Here is a 22,779-nt window from a genome sequence, read left to right as displayed (position 1 = left end):
TCGCATGCGTTCAGAGATAAAAATCCCAGTCAGCAGTCCATCGCCCGCTTTATCACGCACTGACTCGCGCATTTCAAGGCATCCATGTGGCCAGGGTGGTTTCCCACCAGCTTGAAAGTTCAAACTTCATCGACCCACGTGATCCCCCGTTGGGGAAAGGTCTGCAAAATGAGGTGCGCAGAAACCCAAGGCGCACGAACGGCGGGGCAGGGAGGCACCTCCTCCATCCACCCCAACAAGGCCGTGGCAGCCAGGAATGTTCTCACACACAGAGAGATAGAGACATGAAACAGGATAGGGTTGGCGTATGATTGAGCCGGCCTGGGAAATTTCATTCATCTCCACACACGTTATCTGTGCTTGGGGCAAGACCTGTGGGTGTCCATGTGCTCAGACCGAGGGTGGGGTAAAAGGGGGTTCTAGTGGCAGCCAGGAACAATTCTGCAAATGCGGAATGCAAACGAAACATCTCTCCATTTGACCATGTCCTGGCATTTGTGCAGTTCCCCCCACCCACCCGCCCCATCCTGAAAAAGTTAAAATGCCTCTCCTCAGGCACAATATGCTAGTACTTTGGGCATTTGGGCCCCTAACGGATGGCGGCCTGATACTCCAGACACACGCTAGTTCTCAGACCTGGGCAGCCCACTCTAGACATAGAATCATAGAATAGCAGAGTTGGAAGGGGGCCTACAAGGCCATCGAGTCCAACCCCCTGCTCAATGCAGGAATCCTCCCTAAAGCATCCCTGACAGAGGGTTGTCCAGCTGCCTCTTGAAGGCCTTTAGTGTGGGAGAGCCCACAACCTCCCTAAGTAAACTGGTTCCATTATCGTACTGCTCTAACAGTCAGGAAGTTTTTCCTGATGTCCAGCTGGAATCTGGCTTCCTTTAACTTGAGCCCGTTATTCCGTGTCCTGCACTCTGGGAGGATCGAGAAGAGATCCTGGCCCTCCTCTGTGTGACAACCTTTCAAGTATTTGAAGAGTGCTCTCATGTCTCCCCTCAATCTTCTCTTCTCCAGGCTAAACATGCCCAGTTCTTTCAGTCTGAGTCACGGAAACATCTTGTAGTACAACTCCCATCATCCCCCACTGGTGGCCAGGCTGGCCGAGACTTAGGGGAGCTGTCACGCAAAAGGCCTAGAGGTCGCCGTCCCTCATCTCAAATTCTTAGTAAAGACCACTTGGGTGGGGGACGCACAAGCCTCCTCGAAGGCTGCTGTCCCTGGCTTGGTGGGACCCCAGCCTGTCTCCGGAGATGCAAGGCAGAGCGCCATCCCGTCTCAATGGCATGACGGCCAGGAATATCTTCTGGCGAGTGCTGTCTTGGGGAGCTCTGGAAAGGCCTGGAGACAGGCCTCCATTTGCTGGACATCTGGGATGGGCAGGTGGGTCGTACCTGGGTGGGGGTGGGGGCGAAGGACGAGGAGGGAGGCTCACTCACCTGCTGAGCTTCGTCCGGCTGCCCGCAAGCGAGTGAGCCGTCCCAGGAGATGGCAAAGGCAGGCAGGCAGGCAGGCAGGGAGGGAGGGAGGGATGGGGTGGCTGCCAGGGGTCCTTGAGCTTCCAGCGGAGCTGCAGGACAAGTTCCTGAGAGAGCGAGGGAAGGCCAGGCCAGGCAGGTGGCCAGGGGAGGCGGGGAGAAGCAGCCAAGACGCTGGTGAGAGATGCTGGGATCCGTCACAGGCATGGGCCTGGAAGAGAGGAGGTTGCTGGGGGGGGGGCTTTGTTTAGGGAGCGCCGAAGTCACCTCCTTCTCCAACCTTTCAGATGTGCGGGACTACAACCCCCAGCATCCCCTGATGCTGGGGGTTGTAGTCCTGCACATCTGAAAGGTGGCCCGGTTGGGGAACTCAGGCGTTCCAAGATACAGGGCCAAGAATACTCTGGAAAACTTGTTCACGAGAGGCGCTGTGGTGTAGTGAACATAGAAGACCTGTGTTCAAACCCTCACGCGGCCGCAGAAGCGTACCAGGTGACCTTCAGCGAGTCACGCTTCCGCAGCCTCGCCTACCTCACAGGACGGTTGTGCGGATAAAAAGGAGGTGGAGGCGGCAGCCCTCCCCAAAAGTTGCTCGGAGCAAGCGCGGCACAATGGGAAAGACAGTGTTGCTGGTGTTACGTATTGTTATTGTTTAATCTTTTTCTTGTTTGCTCTCGTCATTATCTCGCCACTCTGGCTTCCCAGACCTGCTCCACCCGCTGCCTCGTAAACATTCACGCCTCCGTTCGCGGGTGTCAGGGACCGACACTCGCCATCATTACTGCGCAGCAGCGCAGAAGTGCTGCTGAGCGTGTGAAGGGAGGCCTGGTTGTTCCTTGGTGCGGCGCCACTGAAAGTGCGTTCCAAAACTGGGCCACGACATCCTGAAGCCGTTTTTCCGCTCCTCCTTCTTCTACGCTTCTTTCAGCAGTAGCGTGACGATGCTAAATGGGCAGTAGTGCCTTCTAAAGAAAGCCGAATATCCTACAAACACACACACATGTGCATACGCAGAGCCACACACATCAGACACGGTTACACACACACAGAGAGAGAAACACACACAGAGAAGGGGACACAGACACTGACAGAGTCTCACACAGACGTAAAGAGACACAGTCACGGAAACACGTAGACACAAGGGACTTTTCTTAGCACACACACACAAGCAAACACGTAAACACACCCAGTGCCTCTTCCTGCAGCGGCACCTTCGGCCGGCCCCTGCGTCCCTCCGAGGAGCCCTGTTGGGCAAACAAAACAGCAGTGATGAAGCAGCCACGAAAAAGCCGCAATGTTTGCAAACTGAAGCTCGACGCCAGGAGCCGGTGGGATACCGCGAGGCCCACAAGAAACCCGAAACCCAGAAAACGCCCGTCGTGAAATTGCAGTGGCAACATCTCTGCTCTCACATCCCAAATATGAGGAAATACGAGGGGGGGCGGAGAGAGAGAGAGGGAGAGGGAGATACACACAATGCCCGAGGAGATTTCACAACTGTTCCAAATGAAAAATGGTGGAGAGAAACCGAACCCAGGGGGACGGGGGCTCTCAGGTGTGGCCGCCATCTTTGTCCTAGAGCATAGAGCAGCAAAGACCAGCCAAGAAGCCCTGCAAAGGAAGTTGCAACAAAATCATGAATTGCGGCAGAAGCTTTTGTGAGGTTGAGCCCGGCTGGATTCACGTCAGCCCAGCCTGGTCTATTTCTCCCCCACTTCCAGAATCCCCCTGGGGATGAAGTGGTGGTGGTGGTGGTGGGTTATCCATTTAAAAAATCAAATACATTTTCATGAGCTGGACAGTGCTGTTGTCTGTGGGGGACTACACCCTTGGGGGACTGCAGTAAAGGCTTTGGAGGGCCCCTTTCGGCCCAGGGCCTACTGGTTGTGCACCCCGGCTCTAAACAAAAGCTGAATATTCAAAGAAATGGTCTGATGCAGGGCCGGCCCTCTCATTAGGAGGAGTGAAGCCGCTGCTTCAGGGGCCAGGCAGGGAGAGGTGGCAGTGGACAGAGAGTTGTGTGGGTCACACAGCCTGCCCTGCTCCCCCTAAGCGACCCTGCTGCCCTCAAGAGGGGCGCTGCCTTATTGCCGGTATCGAAATAAGACCCAGTGGCCTGTCCAATCCTCTTCTGCAGGCGGAAGGACACCTTGTCCTTCTCCTCAGGTGGGGAAGTGTCCTGGGCTGGGTTTGCTGAACTGAAAGTTTGTTTGTTTTTTATATGAGGCAGCGGTTGGCTTGCCCATAAAACCCGTGGCCTTGGGAGAAGGACCAAGTTTCCCCATAACCGAAACAGGTGTTTTCGGCCTTGTTGCGGCCCCACCGCCGCCCCGCGTCGGGCGCGCTCCACTTCATCCTCTTGCGCAGGAGGGCCGCGCGTCCGAGAAACCGGAGCATCGCGTCGTCGATAAGGAACCGCCTGAGGATGTGTACCCAGGGAGAGAATAAACGCAACGGCAAACAAACAGCTTCGCTTGAAGTGGCTGCTTCAAGGCGATTGCAGCAGAGCTTAAATAAACTCCTGATCGGAAAGTGGAGCTCCGTTAAGGCCTGCCACAAAGGATTCTGCTAACGGCCGCCTGGCCCAGTGCTCTGTCTCCAACGGTGGTCAGCCGGATGTCCCTCAGCGCTCAGATGAAACTGCCTGATTGCCAAACGGATCGTTGGTCGTTCTAGCCAAGGACTTCCGACTGGCAGGGAGTCACCAGAGTCTTAGGCTGAAAAGGACCTTTCTCGGCATTACTACCGGAGCCTAAGGGTCAAACAAACTTAAACCTCAACTGACTGTCCATCTTTGCAAAGCTCAAGAGGCATTAGGGCCTTCCCTGTGTCTTCGTCTCCTTGTTTTCATGTGAACCCCGGGACAATCCCAGGCAACCTCCGTTGAGTACATAAGTCAGCCAGCCCCAACCCAGCCATGTTTTTTTTAAAAAAAACCACACAGAAAGTTGGGTGGGTCAAAATGGAATATCTGGGGAAAGGGGATGGATGCAATCCTCAACTGGAACGCTCCACGCTGCAACATTTTGTTGAAGCGCCCAACAAAATACCTTTCAGGGCCATAGCTAGGGTTCACTGCCCCACCACCACCACCGAGGATTTTAAAAACAAACACACAAAGAGCACGCTTTTTTTAATTTGTGGCATGGCGACGTCTTCCTCCGGGGTCTCCATGACGGCCACACCCTCTCCTCTTGGCCACACCCCATTGCCCCTGATCACCAATTACTTGATGGTCACGCCCCCTGCCCCCTCCCCGATTCTAAAAGGGGCTGAAATGCCTCCCCAAAGCCTTAGTGACTGGCAAGAAGAGTTTTGAACAAAAACAGGGTTGTACTTTTGGAATTTTGGCCACACCTCTTTTTTCCTTTGGCTCCGCCCACCTTTGAAATGCACACACACACACACCCAAAAATGTCTCCAAAATTGAACTCAGCCCTCAGGGCACCCCCTGATTTCCCTGATTTAAAGAACATGTGCTTGTTTGCTTTCGGAAGGGGGTGCGTGAAACCAGGTTTTAAAAAATCAAAGCGGTTCTATTCCAAACACCACCTGTTGGATACACATGGCTCTATCAGGGATGCTTTAGGGTGGATTCCTGCATTGAGCAGGGGGTTGGACTCGATGGCCTTGTAGGCCCCTTCCAACTCTGCTATTCTATGATCCCTGCCAGCTCAGGGCGACTTTCCAAGTTCACTTTCACTGGGAGGACTCTGGCAAAACAATCTCATTCAGCTACTATTACTGGGAAATGGGCAGAATCGGACCCCCACATAAGTCCTCATGCTCTGGTACTCAGCTATGTTGCTGGCCCACTCCGAGACAGACCAGAGCCTTTAGGAACAACTGGAGATGTTACGAAAGATGAAGCAAATCCTAAAAGCAGCTTCCTCACTTCGTACTGTTATAACGGGCGGCGCCTGCACAAATCTGTTTACCACCTTAGTGCACGAGTAGTAAACCTGCCGGTTGAGCATTCCCTAGAGAAACCCCAAATAATCACGTTTGAAAGGACAGGCTGTTATCGGGAGTAAATACACCATGTCGCGGTGAGGCTAAGAACGTCTAAAGTCCACGAAGGTCAAAGCTACGATAAACGTCTTACTCTCGAAGACGCCATAAGACGCTTCGATGTTTTTAAATAAAGAGGAAGCGACTTATCGAGCGTGATCAGCCTCGATAGCCGAGTGGCACCTCCGTCTTGCGGAAGGACCCGGACAGGTTTTGAGGCCGAAAGGGTGCCTCCAAGATCGGGTAGCAGGGGACGAAAATGAGCTTGGACAGGATGTTTGGATGGGGTGAAGGGACGCTTCTGGATGAGGCCTTTATCATGTGATCACCCTGAGGGAGATGATGTCGTACCACAGAGGAGATAGATGACATTCAGCGCTTCCGGATAGAAGGCTCCTGGCGCTAAGCATCAAAAGGCACCATGTCTGCCTTTTTTCTCAACACATTTTCCACAGTAAAAAAAAAGACGTGAAAAGCAGTGGGAAAACACGGGAAGGTTATGGACCTCCCACAGTGGCCGACCAGCTGTGGACCAGGGACCCACAAGCAGGGCACCGTCCTGCCCATGTTCCCCAGCAACTGGTGCCCACAGGCTTACTGCTTCAGGGCATATGAAATCAAGAAGCCATGCCTTGCTGGACCAACGGCTGTTGCTGCTGACATCCTCGAAGCCTTTCCGCAAGGGCATGGGGGAGGGACGTGGTGAATTCAGCCCTGCAGGCCTCAGGTGGGCGCTTGGTAATATTTATGCATGTGATTAGATGCTTCTAGAGCCAGAAAGACACTTCGCAAGTTGCAGGAATTGGAAACCAGGAAAGCGCGAACTTGTTAAGGTTCTGGGTTCTACCACAAAGTTCAGTCCCTCTTCCGGCACCTCTGGCGGCCATGTGACAAAGCCGGAGGGGCAAGTTCAGCCTCTGACGCCTTGCAAGCGGGAGCCCTGACAGCAATGCCAGCTCCAGTTTTGAGGGCTCTTGCATGGCAAGACATCTGCAAGGGACCCCCTTCATCCATGAGTCGACCTTCTCCATATAGACGTTCCCAGCAGCTCTTGTTCTTCCTCTTCCTCCTTTGCTTGACCGGCAGAGAGCCAGGGAGCCAGGGAGCCTTAGGTTCAACCCAGGAGGTCTTGGGAGGACCTGAAAGACACTCTGGAGCGCTTTGCCTCCCGCCCAAAGCCCTGCCCTTCTTTGCCAGCCGAGTGTCACGGCAAACAAGCCGCTGGAATCCAGGGCCCGTTTGCAGCTCGCCCTCCCGAGCGAGGCTCCCTCGCTGACGAATGCCATCTCCGCAAACAAACGGAGTGGGGACGGGTGCCAGGGAAGGGCAGGTTGAGAGTCCGTTGGGGAAGCCACGCCCCTGCCTTGAGCTAACACAGCCCGCCCCGACGACGGGACAGTTATAAATCCGCCCGGAGCTTGGGTGCCTGGAGGGCTCTGTGCGAAGCCACACGCCAAGAGGGAGAGAGAGAGAGAGGCACACTGACCCGGAAAACAGCGGCCAACTCCCACGGTGAAAACATGTCGATGGGCTTGGAGATCGGCGGCGTGTCGCTAGCTCTCCTGGGCTGGATCTGCACCATCCTGTGCTGCGGGCTGCCCATGTGGAAGGTGACGGCCTTCATCGGCTACAACATCGTCACGGCCCAGTTCACCTGGGAAGGGCTGTGGATGGACTGCGTGGTCCAGAGCACGGGGCAGATGCAGTGCAAGGTCTACGACTCCATGCTGGCCCTGGCCCAGGACATCCAGGCTGCCCGGGCCCTGATGGTCATCGCCATCGTCCTGGGGGCGCTGGGGATCTTAATCTTCCTCATGGGGGCGCAGTGCACCCGCTGCATCGAGGAAGAGACCACCAAGTCCAAGGTCACCATCGTCTCCGGGGTCATCTTCCTGGTGGCCGGCCTCATGACCCTCATCCCCGTCTGCTGGTCGGCCAACCAGATCATCCGCGACTTCTACAACATTGCGGTTCCCCAACCGATGAAGCGAGAGCTGGGCGCCGCGCTCTACATCGGCTGGGCGGCGGCAGCCCTCTTACTTTTCGGGGGGTCCCTGCTCTGCTGCTCCTGCCCCCCCAAGGATGAGAAGTACAGACCCACGAACGTGGTCTACTCGGCACCCAAGTCGACGCTGGCCAGCTATGACAAGAAGAACTACGTGTGAATCGGCGAGACGCAGCCGGCCAGCCGGTTAAGATGTCCTTGACTCCGCCTTTGCTTGCTCAAGGAAAGAACCACCACCAAGACTTAACCTCAGAGGGTTTGTTTTAACGTACAGACTCACGTTCGGCTTCTAGGGACATGACTTGTGTACAGCCTCGGACTACAGCTCCAACCTCGCTGGAGGCAAGGGGGAAGGAACTCTGCAGGCTGTGTCTTCCCTGTCCGCCTTGTCAATACTGTTTGCCTTTGAACTGAAAGCCTCCCCTTCCCCTCCTTGGACCTGGCTGATCAGCCCCCGACCCCCACCCCCGTCCAAGCTCTGTCCTCGGTCCCACTGGGGTTGGCACGGGACGTAGGGGCCTGGTCGTTCCTGGAGGACGGCCACCTTGGCGTTGCTGTTCAAGGCACCACCGTGCCGTACACGCCGGGACTCCATTTTTCTCTAACTTGGACTGTTCTTTCTGAGGGGGGGAGCTGGTTAAGGGTTAGGGTGGGAGAGTGGGGGGGGGCTCAGGGGGCAGAAAGGGCCCCACAAGGAGAGAGCCGGGGAGATGCTCCCCATTTGGTTGATCTGGCTGCTGCCAGATTATTGTGAAACAGGTAGATTGATAATAGATCATTCTTGCCTTGAGCCAATGAGCCTGACCCAAGAGAAGGGAACAATCCCATCCTGGTAAGAGAGAGTAGCGCTACGGCCAACCTTGGACGTTCAACTGGACCATTCGAGCGGGCATTTCCGAGGCCAAGAGGCGCGCAGCACTTTACAGAGCCGAGGAATAAGATGGCCGACGCCTTTCGTCTGGCCACGCCCGGCCCTTTGAGAAGGACAACGGCTTCACCTTCCTTCTGCCCTGAGGGAACAAGCCGGCCAGTGGGTCGTGGCTCCTTTGGACTGGAAGGTGGTGGGAACTGGGGGTTGGGGAGAGGAGAGGAGGGGCTGTCCATGGTCCATTGAGCCACGTCCATCTTGACCAACAACAGTTCCATGGAGGTTCTCTTCCCAACCCCTCCCTCCAAGGAGGGATCCCAGGGGCCACGGCAGGACGGGGCAGGGGGAACGTTTGTTACACACTGCTTTGTGTTCCGACTACGTTACATGGTGTTTCCTTCACTCTCGATCCCCTCCCCTCCCACAAATAAAACTCTGTTTTAGTACTCCAGCTGGACCTTGCATTCTTGACTCCCGGCTTCGGCTTGGACGCTGGCAAATGCCGCCCACCTGGGAACACAGGGGCTGTTTTGGCAAGTCCCAAATCCCCACCCTTCTTGGCTGGGGGACGCTTCTTTCCTTTGCGCCACGTCCGTTTTGTTGCTGGCCGTTCCGTCATCTGTCATTACACGCACGCACACCCGCCTCCCCCGCATGGCCAACATGCCGAGACTTGAGAGGCCATTGGGGTCTTGGTGGAGTCCAGGTCTTTGCTCAAAACCATGGGTTCAACAAAAGGGTGACCGTGAGTGGTTGAGGCAAAACCACTCGTATTCTGGAACAGGGGGTGAAACCTGTTGACGCTGCAGCCCAACACATCCCGGGGAAGGGGGTAACCAAGTTGGGAAAGACAGATGATTTTAAATGGCTGGTTTTCTACTTAATGCTAGCATGCGTTAAGCATGATCCCCCCAACAGCCTCATGGCGAAGGAGTTGAACCTCATGTTAGTCTGGCTTTAGTCCCATTCATTCCAACGAGACTATTCTAAGTAGGACTAACCCTGGATGCAACGCAAGGCGAAGCAGCTGGGCGTCCACAACATTAGCAGAGTAGGACCCCGTGGGATCTGGTCCTTGGGGTCCAATCCACTGGGATGTTCTCCGACATCAAGTCCTTTTGAAACAGACAGGAGTTGTGCGTCTACGTAATGGAAAGAATGGGTAGAAAGACGCGGCGGTGGCACACGCGTACACACCTTGTTAATAAAGTTGTGGGGAAGGCCGCTTGCTCAAAAGGAAATTAAGGGCGAAATTCATGGAAGAGGAGGAGGAAGTGAAGTCTCAGTGGAGGGTGCCCATGACGGCTAAATGGAACATCCACAGGCCAGGGCAGCATATCTTGAAATAGTAGATCTTGGGGACAGAAGAAAGTGGATGGACCACCAGAAAAACTAGATGAAGCACCTTAAGTCTTTAGGCCATTGCTCTGTTCCAGGGCAGTTGAAAACAGGCTCATTCACTGTGATTCAGAAATCAGGTGTCAGCTAGTGCATTTCTGTGTACACAGCGAGGGCATTTGGCTCCAACGATTCTCTCCCAAATCACATTCCTTCAGCGGTTCCGCGATTCCCACCACGACCTCTCCGGCCTTTGCACCCCAGGGAGAGATCAGCGTGTCCCTGATCCAAGGATGCTGTGCACCTTCACTACGTGCGATCCAGTGGGTAGACCCCATCGATTTGGCCACAGGGAGAAAGAGGAAATAAACCTGATTCAAAGTTCAATGCTTGTTGTCAAGGTGAGGTGATAAATCAACGCCAACCTTTATCCTTTGCCAGGGGCAGGAGGAATGTTTATATGACGAAATGGAGATAGGGACACAAATGGGAGAGACACAGCAAGAAATCAAGGCCCCATCCCCCCCCCCCCTTGCTAAGGCTGGTCAGCCAAAACAGCTGGAAGGCACAGCCCATCCCTGCTGTAAGGAACGCTTGGTGGATTGGGCCCTCATCCCTGAACCAAAAGCCCTGCTGCCACCGTGTAGAGCAGCCTTCCTCAACCTGGGGCGCTCCAGATGTGTTGGACTACAACTCCCAGAATGCCCACATCTGGAGCGCCCCAGGTCGAGGAAGGCTGGTGTAGGGGGTGAGCCAGGACGATAGTCTCATTGCTGTCAAGCCATTGCAAGGTCGAGCCCTGGTGATACAGACAACATTCCAAGCTGCGTCCAATTAAGCCTTGGGCTCAAACAATACGTTCCGGGGCAGAGGGCACCTTTAGTTTCACCTGGAACCTTCAAAGCAATGAAAAGCCCTGCAACTTTGTGAGCGCCTTGCGTCTACTCAGTGGCTAGGTGTTGACATTGCATTTGGCACATGCTCAGAGAGGCAGACTTCCACATGCGATCGCTCCACACGTCCCACACCAAGTATGTAAAACAGATCAAGTCTGTTGATCACGCAGAAGTAGCCAGCGTGTGAACCAGAGTGCGAATTGGGTTTGGGTTCTTCCTTTCCCGGCCGAGGGTGGCTCAAACCTGCTTTTTCTCAGCTCGAAGGAGGAAGAAATGGACCTCTTGCCTGCGTGCTCCGAGTCGAGAAGACGGATTGAGCAAGCACCTTGTTTATTTCCCCTTGTTCTTCGTTCAGGGAGCGTGACCGGCTGCTCACGCCCTCCTGCTGGGCTCGGTTCACCTGCTACAAAATACGAGGCAAACAATGCAACGAGGCCGTCGCAGACGTGGGGAGAGATGCAGAAGGATCCGGGGGTGGGTGGATGGGCAGGAGTTGCCGTCCAGTTGAAACAGGAGCAGAACAGACCGGGTTCGTATCCTGGCAGGGTGACCAGATCCCAACTGTGGCTGCTTCCGCACTAAGGGCTTAGTCCTGCTTAAAGTAGACCCATTGATTTCAACAATGCTCGAAGTATCACCCAGTCTGGATTCGACTCTGGGTGTTTAGTATTGAATCACAGTGCCTCCTCGTTGACATACATTTCATGCAGGGTGGGGATTATGGGAGGTGAGGTCCAAGACCTTTGGAGGGCGCGAAGCTGAGGAAGCCCTGCAGTATAACATTCACAAACGGGGCTGTTTTATAACCCTATTATTATTATTATTATTATTATTATTATTATTATTATTATTATTCACTCAATTTTTTAATTAGTGCTAAAACACTTTTCTAGCTATTATTTTTTTAACATATCGAGATGTTTCCAAACCTCCGCTTAAATAGAAAGCGCCCTGATGCCGTAAGAATATTAGCGCTTGTTTTTAAACAGTGAGAAAAGATTCTGAGCACCACCATTTCCAAAACGAAACGTCTACGCTGCCGACCCAAGACAAAGGTTAAATGCGGGTTGAGGGTTTTAGTGGAATTGTTTTATATGCTATTGTAAAGCGCCTCGATGCCAGAAATAGTGAGGCGGCGCTATAAAAATGCTTAATAAATAATAAATAAATAAAATAAATAAATACATTATTGGGGGGGGGCGTTTCATGGATGGCGGTAGACCAGCCTTCCTCAACCTGGGGCGCTCCAGATGTGTTGGACTGCATCTCCCAGAATGCCCCAGCCAGCTGGCTGGGGCATTCTGGGAGTTGTAGTCCAACACATCTGGAGCGCCCCAGGTTGAGGAAGGCTGCGGTAGACAATCACGCTTTAACAAAGAAACATTTAGCTCTTTTTCTTTTTAATTTAAATTCAGAGTCGTTTGGAACTTTTTTTCTCTCCTTCAAACGGGCCACTCCGGAATGTCATCCCTACTGGTTCGGCGGAACGTGATGGGGTGAATGGCCGGGGAAAAGTGCCGTAACCCAGAACAGTGTGTGAAGGCCACGGCAATGCTGCTTCCAGCGGAGGAGCAAGGATGGATGGGTTCTGGGTAAGGTGCCAATTTGCGTAACATTTGCGTGTGTTAAAGCCGACGTATAAATGCCAGTGGCGAAACAATGACTGGAATTTAAAGAGAAATAAAATGTACCTCACTATAGTGGAGAAGACTGAACAGGGACGGCGAACAGGGGCAAATTCAAGCCCCCTGGTTCTCCCTGCTGGCGGTCCTTTGACTTTTAACCCAGTCTTGCGCAGGACAGCCGTTCTAAGACAGGACGCTTTCAAACAGAGGACTGACCCTCGACCGGATCTGCAAAACTGAGGACGGCCCTCTGAAAAAGAGGTCACCTAGCCACCCTAGAGCTAGCAGAGCCCGACAAGCGGCCCAGGAGATCAACGTTCCCGGAAAGGGGGGGAATGTCTTCCTTTGCACCTTTTCTCGGCCCTGTGTGAGAAGATGCAGAGGACCGCTTTTCTCAACCCCGGCTGCAGGCAATCCTGCACAGGGTAGCCCTACTGGATCAGACCCAAAGGTCCATCTAGTCCAAAATTTGGTTTCCGAGAGCGGCTGAGCAGAAGACTTTGGGGAACCGTGTACCCACTGCACGAAGGTGGCACCCATTCCAGGAGTGTTCACCCTCCAGGGTAGACGGACACTGGAGGGCACCAGGTTGGGGGAGGCTGATCCTCCCAGAGTGCAGGACACGGAATAACGGGCTCAAGTTCAAGGAAGCCAGATTCCGGCTGGACATCAGGAAAAACTTCCTGACTGTTAGAGCAGTGCGACGGTGGAATCAGTTACCTAGGGAGGTTGTGGGCTCTCCCACACTAGAGGCCTTCAAGAGGCAGCTGGACAACCATCTGTCAGGGATGCTTTAGGGTGGATTCCTGCATTGAGCAGGGGGTTGGACTCGATGACCTTGTAGGCCCCTTCCAACTCTGCTATTCTATGATTCTATGATTTATTTTTAAATGTATTACACTTCTATCCCACTTTTCTTCTTCTTGCAAGAACCCCAAGGCGGCTTGCGTGGTTCTCCTCTTCTCCTTTTTATCCGCATGACAACCCTGTGAGGGAGGTTAAGGCTGAGAGCCAGTGACTGGCCCAAAGTCACCTAAGTGAGCTTCACGGCAGAGTGTGGACTAGAACCCAGGTCGCCTGAGTCCTGGTCCAACATCCTAACCACAACGCCACGCTGGCCTTCTCAGTTACGAGACCTCGAGTTTGCATTCTTCCTTTATTAATTTAAAACGTTCTGCTCTCGTATCGAAACACCCCACCCTCCCCATAAAAGACTCCGTTCCCCAGGAAACCCATTTATCACCATCCATCACAAGCTAGTAAACAGAGAAGGAAGTTTCGACCGCCCGCTCAAGGGAGGGTCCGGGGAGTTTTCTGGGGAAGCCACCGGAGGTGAAGCAGCCACCGAGAGCACCTTCCCGGGGGCCCATTCTCATGCTGACGCCCACCACGGATGGGGTGGTCGCGGGGTCTCTCCATCCTTTCGGGACACAGCAGGGGGAAGCAAAGGCAAAGAGAGATGATACCAAAGGGGCAGCAAAGAAAATGGGTCGGGGGTCTTGTTAGGGGACACTGGCAAGCTGCGTCCCTCTCGATGGGATGCCAACTGACCAGGCCGGCTGTGCAAGAGGCCCAAATTTCTCAGCAATAAGAATTTTCTTGGAGAATTTCAAGCCGCAGAATGTTTGACAAAAGGCCTCCCGCCGCCCTGACTTTTCTGCCCACGAATAGGACAGAGAATTTCAGGCTCAACCTAGTATATTTTAATATGGTTGATGGAGACGCGGTGAAATTGCTCCTTAGACTTATCAATCCTCTTTCCTCTCAGTTTGTTGCTGTTTTCGCCGGCCTGAGGCCCTCCAGATGGTCGGACTACAACCCCCATGGCTGTGGGTGATGGGAGTTGTAGCCCGACCATCTGGAGGGGCCCAGGCAAGCCGGCTCATCTCTTCCTGCAATATTATTCTCTTCCGTACGAACGGAGCTGCGCTTTCTCAGAAGAGAACGTGCTGTGAAACGTTCCGGGATGCTTTTCCCATCACCTGTTAGGGAATTCTACGTCCCACCTCACCCTCTTTGTGGAAGGGGTGGGAAGAAAAATTCAGGGAAACACACCCACACACACCCCTCCACAAAGAGGGTGAAGAATTTCCAGAGGCACTGTTCCCCCTCCAGGTTCAGGCGCACTGCACATGTTCAGAGATCCTACTGCACACTTTGCTTTTTTAAAAAAAGTGCTTCCAAACAATCACACCGGCGTCAATGCTCCTCCCAACGCGCTGCCTGTGGAAAAAAATAAATCCTGCCCCCGGTCTCCTTGTGCTTCGCAACAGCGGCACAACAACCGCAGCGTGACCCACAGAGCCACAATGGCCAGGTCGTCTTGCACCACTTGACACCTCTTCTTCCAGGCCCCCATTTAGCGGTTTCTTTGTTGTGGAGGGGGGGAGGAGGGGAGGGGAGGGACCGCAGCCCAGTTTGCAGCCTTAAGTCGCAGTCATGGTGGAGTTGCTCGTCAACAGAGAGCGCACAAGGGTTGCTCTGTGGTGCTCCGCTGGGAACAAAGCATGGGCTTGTGCGGCCGCCACACCCAGGGGCACATGACCGATACTGGGACAGGTACAAGATACTTGGCCCAGGGCCAGACTGCACACTGAGCTCCCGTTTAACTCTTCCGCAGCCATCAAGGGCAACAGCCCAGGCAGGCCGGCTGGGGCTCCGTGATGCCGGCTGAGGCCAAAGAGGCGGCACAGGTCTCTGCAGCACCTGGAAGACAGGCACGGGGGCTCAGCCTCTTCTCGGCGCCAGATTTTGCAGCGGGGTGCAGACGCACAGCAAGAAAAAGGTTTCACCACACCCCCAAATGGCTGTGTTGTCACCACCTATGCAGGCTTGTTTCACAGACAGATGGCAGGGTGGTGCAGTGCTTAGGAGGTGGAAACTTCCTAGTTGTTGCTGGACTACAACTCCCATCATGCTGGGTGGAGCATATGGGAATTGGAGTCCAACAGCATCTACAGGGCCATAGGTTCACCAGCTCCGGGTTACAGTATTGAACTAGTAATGGATTCTAATTGTAGCCTTATCTCTCACTACCATTCACTGTTTTTCAGCCTAACCTACCTCACAGGGTTGTTGTAAAGATAAAAGAAGTGGATTGGGGGAAACATATGCTAACCTGAACTCCTTGCAGGGAGGGTGGAGAAACACGTCAGACATCAAGGCAGCTGTGGTTGGTCAGTGAGTTGGAAAAGAACACACTGAGCATGCTCAGAGGCAATCCTATTCTCACTTCACATCCTAAGAAGTTTCCAAGTTCGGGCTAAAACACAAATTAAATGCGGGAGTGGTTTGAAATTTTTATATTGTATTTTATCATCTTGTATTTTATGGTTTAAATTGTTGTGACCCGCCCAGAGAGCTTCAGTTATGGGGCGGCACAGAAATGTAATAAATAAATAAAATAAATCAATATTCGGAAGAGACCAGAGAGTAATTGAAGCCAACGTTTGTCCAAAGGCACAAGGACAATCTACCAATCAGCTCTCACAGGTCAGTGACGCAATCCTAGTGTTAGCAGAACCACCTCCATTTTAACAGGAACTGTAAATCTCCATTGCACACCAAGCAAAATGTCATAATGCCCTGTATGAGAATGTCTCCTTGATACTACTTCTGGCCACGTAGTGCCAGAAGTAGGTGCCGCGTAAAATAAGTAACTTAGGTAAGTGAGCCAAGCCACGTTCTACGGAGGAAGGTAAGAGCTCCTTGGCTGGAACAACATCAACAGATTTCTGGTCAGTGCTGCTTCCCCTGCTCTGTCACTTTGCCAATTCTTCCAGTGAAGAAGGTGGAAGAAGGAGCTATTCTCGTCCTCTGCCCCAGAGAAGCAAAAGGTCACAGCTGGTCTCGGATTCCACAGGTGACTGTCAACACTTCTGTTTGGCTTATGGGAGGGCCGAGGCAGGGAAGAGCTTTTCTGTTCCACTTTCTCCGATACGGGAAATATCTTTTTTAAAAAAAGAAGGAAGGAAGGAAAGAAAAGATTGTTTTTTTTTAAAGGTAAGCAGTTGTGCTTAGAAATGGTACCCTCTCCACCCCAAACCCTGGGCACTAGCTACTGTTCTCACCTTATCAGTGGCTGAAAGGCACTTTGTACATGCTCAGAGGCACTCTTGTATTCTGTCCTATATATGAAGACTGACAAGGAAAGGCAGAGGAGGAGGTCAAGAAGGGGGAATGAAGATCCCGGCAGTCAGTGCTGACCTTTCCTTACTCCCCTGCAGACCTGTGGGGTAAGTTCTTCCTTTGCCGAGGAAGGACCTGAGCGGCATTAAATGAAACAATCCCTTCCGCTTTTCAAACATATGGCATTTAGTTATGAGAACTAAGTAATTCGTACTGCTTATTAACAATAACTCATTTTAGAATTGTATATAATGCAGCTCACCTTATTTATAATATAGGGTGACCATATTTATTTTATTTTATTTATTTTATTTATTTCTTGCATTTTAATACCGCCCAACAGCCAAAGTTCCCTGGGCGGTTCACAAAAACTAAAACCATTCAAAGTATAAATCACAGTATAAAAACATGATATTAAATACACATTAAAAATGAATAAAAACATACCATACGTTATTAAAACATCTTTAAAACATCCTGAAAACATTCTAAAATTTCACTGGATAGACCTGCCGGAATAGATCAGTCTTTATTGCTTTTTTAAATTCTAAAAGACTGTCAAGTTGACGAATCTCCTCCGGCAGGCCATTCCACAGTCTGGGAGCAGCAGAAGAGAAGGTGCTCTGGGTAACAGTTGTTAATCGAGTTTTTGCTAGCTGAAGTGGATTCTTCCCAGAGGACCGGATTGTACGGGAGAAGGCGACCCCGCAGGTAGCCTGGACCCAAACCATGTAGGGCTTTAAAGGTTATAACCAACACTTTGTACTTTGCCCGGAAACTAATTGGCAGCCAGTGAAGAGATTTTAAGACTGGTATAATGTGGCCACCCCTAGGCATACCAGTGACCAGCCTGGCTGCCATATTTGGGACTAAAATGAAAAGGAGGACAGGGCTCCTGTATCTTTAACAGTTGTATTGAAAAGGGCATTTCAGCAGGTGTCTTTTGTATATATGGAGAACCTGGTGAAATCCCCTCTTCATCACCACAGCTAAAGCTGCAGGTGCCCTGCCCTCTTTTAAATCTGGTCACACACACTAGTATAGCTCCTGCAGCTTTAACTGTTGTGATGAAGAGGGGATTTCACCAGGTTCTCCATATCTACAAATGACACCTGCTGAAATTCCCCCTTTTCTATGCAACTGTTAAAGATACAGGAGCCCGGTCCTCCTTTTCATAGGGCCACCCTATCTTTTGTAGAGTGACTAGATGCAAAAGAGGGCAGGGCACCTGCAGCTTTAACTGTTGTGAAGAAGAGGGAATTTCACCAGGTGCTGCATGCATACAAATGACACCTGCTGAAATTCCCTTTTCTATGCAACTGTTAAAGATACAGGAGCCCGGTCCTCCTTTTCATAGGGCCACCCTATCTTTTGTAGAGTGACTAGATGCAAAAGAGGGCAGGGCACCTGCAGCTTTAACTGTTGTGAAGAAGAGGGAATTTCACCAGGTGCTGCATGCATACAAATGACACCTGCTGAAATTCCATTTTCTATGCAGCTGTTAAAGATACAGGAGCCCGGTCCTCCTTTTCATAGGGTCACCTTAATTTATATATAATAGAGCGTAAAGCTTCGTCTGAAGAAGCGTCCTGCGTGAACCCGAAGCTTGCAGCGCGCACTTACATCGTTGTTCTCTGGCGCCACCTGGTGGCGCATGCGCAACTCCCCTCGCTCAAAGCCTTGTAAAGGAATGGGCGCGGCCTCCGCGACGGGAAAAGGCGGGGCTTTCCCTGTCAGTCTCCGCTATGGCCTCCCGTCTCCATGGCAACTCACCCGGAAGTGGCTCCATGGCCGCGTCCCTTCGCCTGTCTGGCCTCTGCGTCCCCTTAGCGGCCGCCTAGCGATGCTCTGCGCCCTCCGCCTCCCGCGCTCCAAGCCTCGGGGCTCCTGGGCCTCGCTCCTCCGCGCGGGCCAGGCCCGGGAACGGAAGGGCCTCGCCAGCCACGCCATGATGTAAGAGCTGCCTCCCCCACCCCTCCCTCGGGGCCCACCAGAGACAGGAAGTGAGTGGGTGAAAGGCCCGGATGTAGCCGCCATAGAGAGGGAAAGGTAGAGCGGCAGCAGGCTTCTCCCTAGCTCCCGCCCCGACGCATAGGAGGCCAGCGGGGATTGGGCAGCAAGTGTGTCACTCTGCAATGGGTTTTCCCCCAACCTGGCGCCCTCCAGGCCATACTGGTTAGGGATAATGGGAAGTGTAGTTCAACACAACTGGTGGGGAAACCTGGCACCCTCCAGGTCAGCCTTCCTCAACCTGGGGCGCTCCAGATGTGTTGGACTGCATCTCCCGGGCATTCTGGGAGTTGTAGTCCAACACATCTGGAGCGCCCCAGGTTGAGGAAGGCTGCTCCAGGTGTTGCTGGACTCCGATTCCCATCAGCCTTGGCCAGTGGTAAGGGGCGAAGATAAAACAATTAAACAAACAGCATTTATTCTGCAGAATAAAGAGGCACCGGCGCTAATTGCTGCAAAGCATGTGCCTACCTCGCAAGGGTGGTCGCAAGGCATTTATACACCAATTTCTGGCTGAAAAGTAAAGTATATAGTAAGACAGTTTCTCGGCAAGCATGTACAGTAGTCGCTGTTCCCTGGGGAACTTTCACTTGATTTCGGTTATCTTAACAATTTCATGGCTTCTCTTAGACATTTCAGCTTTTGCAACATTGGGCAGGGACTGTCAAGAAATACTTTTGTAAGCCGCCATGAGAGCCTTTTTTGGCTGAATGGCGGCATAAAAATCCTTAAATAAATAAATAAATAAATAAACATTTCCCTAGCAACTAGCGTAGCAACTAGCATAAGTCGCTTTGGTTCAGAGCTTGGCACTTTCTTCAACAACGGGAGTCGTAGTCCAGCAGCATCTAGAGCAGGGGTCCTCAACCCCCGGGCCACGGACCGGTACCAGTCCGTGGCCTGTTAGGAACCGGGCCGCGCAGGTGAGCTGCTTTCACACCCACCCACCCCAGCGTACCTGGGCGTGGGGCGCCATCTCACCTGCCCAGCTGAAGAGAAGCCAGGATGCTGCAGTGAGGGTGGGCAGCTTCGGAACGGCGCACCTGGCTGGAAGCTGTTTTCGGAGAGCGACTTCCGGGCACGCCATTCCGAAGCCACTCGCCCGCCCCAGCATCCCCCTTATAGGAAGGGGCCTATAAGGCCATCGAGTCCAACCCCCCCGCTCAATGCAGGAATCCACCCTAAAGCATCCCTGACAGGTGGTTGTCCAGCTGCCTCTTGAAGGCCTCTAGTGTGGGAGAGCCCACCACCTCCCGAGGTCACTGGTTCCATTCTCATACTGCTCTAACAGTCAGGCAGTTTTTCCTGATGTCCAGCTGGAGTCTGTCTTCCTGTCACTTGAGCCCGTTATTCCGTGTCCTGCACTCTGGGAGGATCGAGAAGAGATCCTGGCCCTCCTCTGTTTGACCACCTTTTAAGTATTTGAAGAGTGTTCTCATGTCTCCTGCTCAGCCTTCTCTTCTCCAGGCTAAACAGCCCCAGTTTTTTCAGTCTCCCTCCTCTGCTTGCAGGCCGGTGCCCTTGTCCTACACGGTGTACGATGGTCCGTCGCCACAGCCACCGCTCGTCTTCTTACATGGCCTTTTCGGCAGCAAATCCAACTTCGCGTCTCTGGCCAAAAAGCTGGTGCTCCTAACTGGGCGCAAGGTGGGTGTGAGTCGGTGTAGGGCTGAAAGAGAGGCTGCTGGTTTGGGGATCAGCACTGAAGAACAAAGGCTAAGAAGTGTGGGAGAGGGAGAGACGTTGTTCCACAGGGCAGGCATAGGAGCTGGGTGAGTGAGGACCTTGAAGCGGAGAGAACATAAAAGCCAGGCCAGCTCTAGTTTAGAGTCTCCCATTGCTGGAAATTGGAGCTGATCAAGCTGCAGGAGATTCTGTCGCCCCCTAGTGTCTGGAGGCTTGCGGAGTTGTTCCTGTTATCCAACAACTAGCAGGTCAGTGCCTTCCTCCAGAATGAAATCCTGGAGTTGCAGTCCTGCCCGTGTTTTATGGTCTCCTGTCGCTTCGGCCATGGTGACACATGCCAACCTGCTGCTCTTCCTCTTCTCCGGCCCAGTTAGGTGCTGACGGTGGATGCCCGTAACCATGGCGACAGCCCCCACAGCCCGCTCATGACCTACGAAGCGATGAGCGGCGACGTCCACCTCCTCCTCCGGCAGCTCCGTCTCAGCAGATGTGTCTTGATCGGGCACAGCATGGGCGGCAAGACAGCCATGGTGCTCACGCTGAAATGGGTAGGTGCATCGTGGGCCAGGGCGCCTGTTCCGTCTTCTGCTGCTGCAAGGTTCCTGGTATTAGGGCTGCCTCTCCAAACCTGGCACCGTGCAGATGTCTTGGGGCTGCAACCACCAACGTTCCAGTCCAGCCCATCTGGAGGGCACCAGGTTTGCGGAAGGCTGGTCTGCCATCCACTTGAAGGGCGTGCCTCTGAGTGGGTGCAGAGTGCCTTGGTCACCGATGGCCCACACTCACCTGGGCTTAGGGGACAAAGGGTGTGGACTCCAGCCCCGGGCCTCCCTTTCTAGAAGTGAGGCCTTCCTGCTCTCGCGCACGTGTGCCGTGCCAATGCCTGAGGTGGGCTGGCCCATTCTTCATCCGTCCTGGGAGAAGATTCAGGTCCTTGTTAAGTTCCAGAGAATGACCTGTTCTCCTTTGACCCCTTGGCTTGCTTGTCTTCCCCCTCCCAGCCAGAGCTGGTGGAGCGCCTGGTGTGTGTTGATATCAGCCCCAGCGAGACGACAGCCGTCACCAGCTTTCACAACTTCATTGCTGCCATGAAGGTGGTGGACATCCCCAGGGGCATCCCTCGTTCCACCGCGCGCCGCCTGGCCGAAGACCAGCTGCGGCCAACCATTCAGGTAAAGCTGCCCATCCCAGATTACACAGACCAAAGCCCCATTCCACACACACACACACACACACACACACAACTATTCAGATGGATCGAGTCGTGTAGGTGCATGGGGGTACCATCACATACCAGGATTCCCTCAACATTCAGAGCTGGAGACATGCAGCAGTTGCCTCTGGAGTACAGCAGAAAAGGAGCTACGTAAATCCATGTAAGGAGTGCTTGCACAGGATGCATTTTCCTGGGGCGTATGTCCCTCTCGACACACACACCTGCAAACTCTTGCATCTTCTCTGTGTTTAGGAGCCAACTATCCGCCAGTTTCTGCTTACCAACCTGGTGTACGCCGAGGACAGGTTCGTGTGGCGCGTGAACCTCGACGCCATTTCCCAGCACCTGAACGAACTCCTGGGCTTCCCTGATTTCCAGGCACCCTACCTGGGGCCGGCACTTTTCCTCGGGGGCTCCAAGTCCGGCTATATCAGGTGAGCGATTGCCCCGAGTTAGAAAGCTCACCCAGAGCTCGATTGAAGCTGGGCTCATCAAAGCCTTTGGCTTCCAAACCCCTTTTCAGGCCTCAGCGTCAGAAGAGTTTGTGTGTTTGTGTATGTATTTGAAATCGTCTTTATTCCGCTCTTGAGCCGAATCATCTCTCTGAGTGCTAGAAGCATCCCACGGTCTGGATTCTGAGGCTGGCTTCCCAGCGTAGCCCCTCTGGGGTGCTTTTGCTTCGGGACCCGGAACCTTCTCCCTCAGCTACGATCCCCCCAGCCTGCCTCATAAGGAGACTTGAGACAGCAAGGCCCCCTCCATCGGCCTGGCCTGGGCCAAAGTCACACCTTGTGTCGAATCTTTACAAAAGTGGAATAAAAACACGAAAGCAGTATGTGGAGCGTGCACTACAGCACCTCTAGTCCTGGACTCATTTGGCTCCTCTCCTGCCGAAATGCAGGAATCCTGTTCGGTAACTTTGTCATGTAACGAGAGGCAAAAGCTGGCAGTGAAATTGGCTTATTTATCTCTTTCCTGTGCCCATTCCTCGTCTCCTGTCGCCTTTCCTTCAGCTCTGACGACTACCCTGAGATCGAACGGCTCTTCCCGGAAGCAGAGATCCAGTACGTTCCCGACGCAGGGCACTGGGTTCACGCGGATCAGCCCCACCAATTCACTGCTGCCATTTGCAGCTTCCTCGAGCGCCCTCCGCCGTAGCGTCTCCAGACGAACCCTCACAAACCGGCATCCCAGAACAGGAAAGGCAGGAGGGTCTCCTGGCCGATCAAAACGCTTCCTGCCGGGCAGCCTGTGATGTTCTTCGGGTAGCTGCAGTGCTCCAGGCCTGGCTCCCCCCCTCCTCTGCCAGGAGCTGACTAATGGTCTGTTCTCCGCCACTACCTGTGGAAATCCTGAAAACACAATCCCGTCATGGCGGGAAGGTCGCTCACTCCACGTTCCTTGTTCTCTGTACAGTATTTAACATTAAATAAAACAGCGTTTGGTGTACGGTTTTGGTTTTGAATGGGTGCTCTCTGCCCAGTTCCCCCAAACCTCTCATTGCTTTCCCTC

General features: G+C 53.2%; 2 protein-coding genes and 1 long non-coding RNA gene across 3 annotated transcripts; 2 read left to right on the top strand and 1 right to left on the bottom strand.

Annotated features, from left to right (window-relative positions):
• The first annotated feature begins 6,976 nt into the window (after positions 1-6,976).
• LOC134412487 (claudin-3-like) lies at positions 6,977-7,660 on the top strand. The gene has a single exon (XM_063146380.1). The coding sequence runs from the start codon at positions 7,016-7,018 to the stop codon at positions 7,658-7,660; it is 645 nt and encodes a 214-aa protein (XP_063002450.1). The 5' UTR covers positions 6,977-7,015.
• Positions 7,661-15,876: 8,216 nt separating this feature from the next.
• On the bottom strand, positions 15,877-18,192 carry LOC134412743 (uncharacterized). The gene is made up of 3 exons (XR_010026433.1): positions 18,129-18,192; positions 16,298-16,354; positions 15,877-16,176 (listed from the first exon to the last, which is right to left on the bottom strand). It is a non-coding gene; the product is annotated as an uncharacterized LOC134412743 (long non-coding RNA).
• On the top strand, positions 18,124-22,706 carry ABHD11 (abhydrolase domain containing 11). The gene is made up of 6 exons (XM_063146747.1): positions 18,124-18,308; positions 19,877-20,012; positions 20,426-20,599; positions 21,053-21,223; positions 21,520-21,701; positions 22,281-22,706. The coding sequence occupies exons 1-6, from the start codon at positions 18,199-18,201 to the stop codon at positions 22,423-22,425; spliced, it is 918 nt and encodes a 305-aa protein (XP_063002817.1). The 5' UTR covers positions 18,124-18,198; the 3' UTR covers positions 22,426-22,706.
• Positions 22,707-22,779: the final 73 nt, after the last annotated feature.

This window comes from Elgaria multicarinata, chromosome 22 (assembly GCF_023053635.1).
Source record: "Elgaria multicarinata webbii isolate HBS135686 ecotype San Diego chromosome 22, rElgMul1.1.pri, whole genome shotgun sequence".
In the NCBI taxonomy this organism is placed as follows: Eukaryota; Metazoa; Chordata; class Lepidosauria; order Squamata; family Anguidae; genus Elgaria; species Elgaria multicarinata.
The sequence above is the reverse complement of the archived record's forward strand: the minus strand, read 5'-3'. Positions and strand labels throughout refer to the sequence as shown.

What these genes read in the sequence shown, in the direction of transcription:
- LOC134412487 (XM_063146380.1), top strand. Translation starts at nt 7,016, where the DNA reads ATGTCGATGGGCTTGGAGATCGGCGGCGTGTCGCTAGCTCTCCTGGGC.
- ABHD11 (XM_063146747.1), top strand. Translation starts at nt 18,199, where the DNA reads ATGCTCTGCGCCCTCCGCCTCCCGCGCTCCAAGCCTCGGGGCTCCTGG. An exon ending in AGCTGCGGCCAACCATTCAG is followed by an intron (nt 21,224 to 21,519) that starts GTAAAGCTGCCC and finishes CTCTGTGTTTAG; the next exon opens with GAGCCAACTATCCGCCAGTT. An exon ending in TCCAAGTCCGGCTATATCAG is followed by an intron (nt 21,702 to 22,280) that starts GTGAGCGATTGC and finishes CCTTTCCTTCAG; the next exon opens with CTCTGACGACTACCCTGAGA.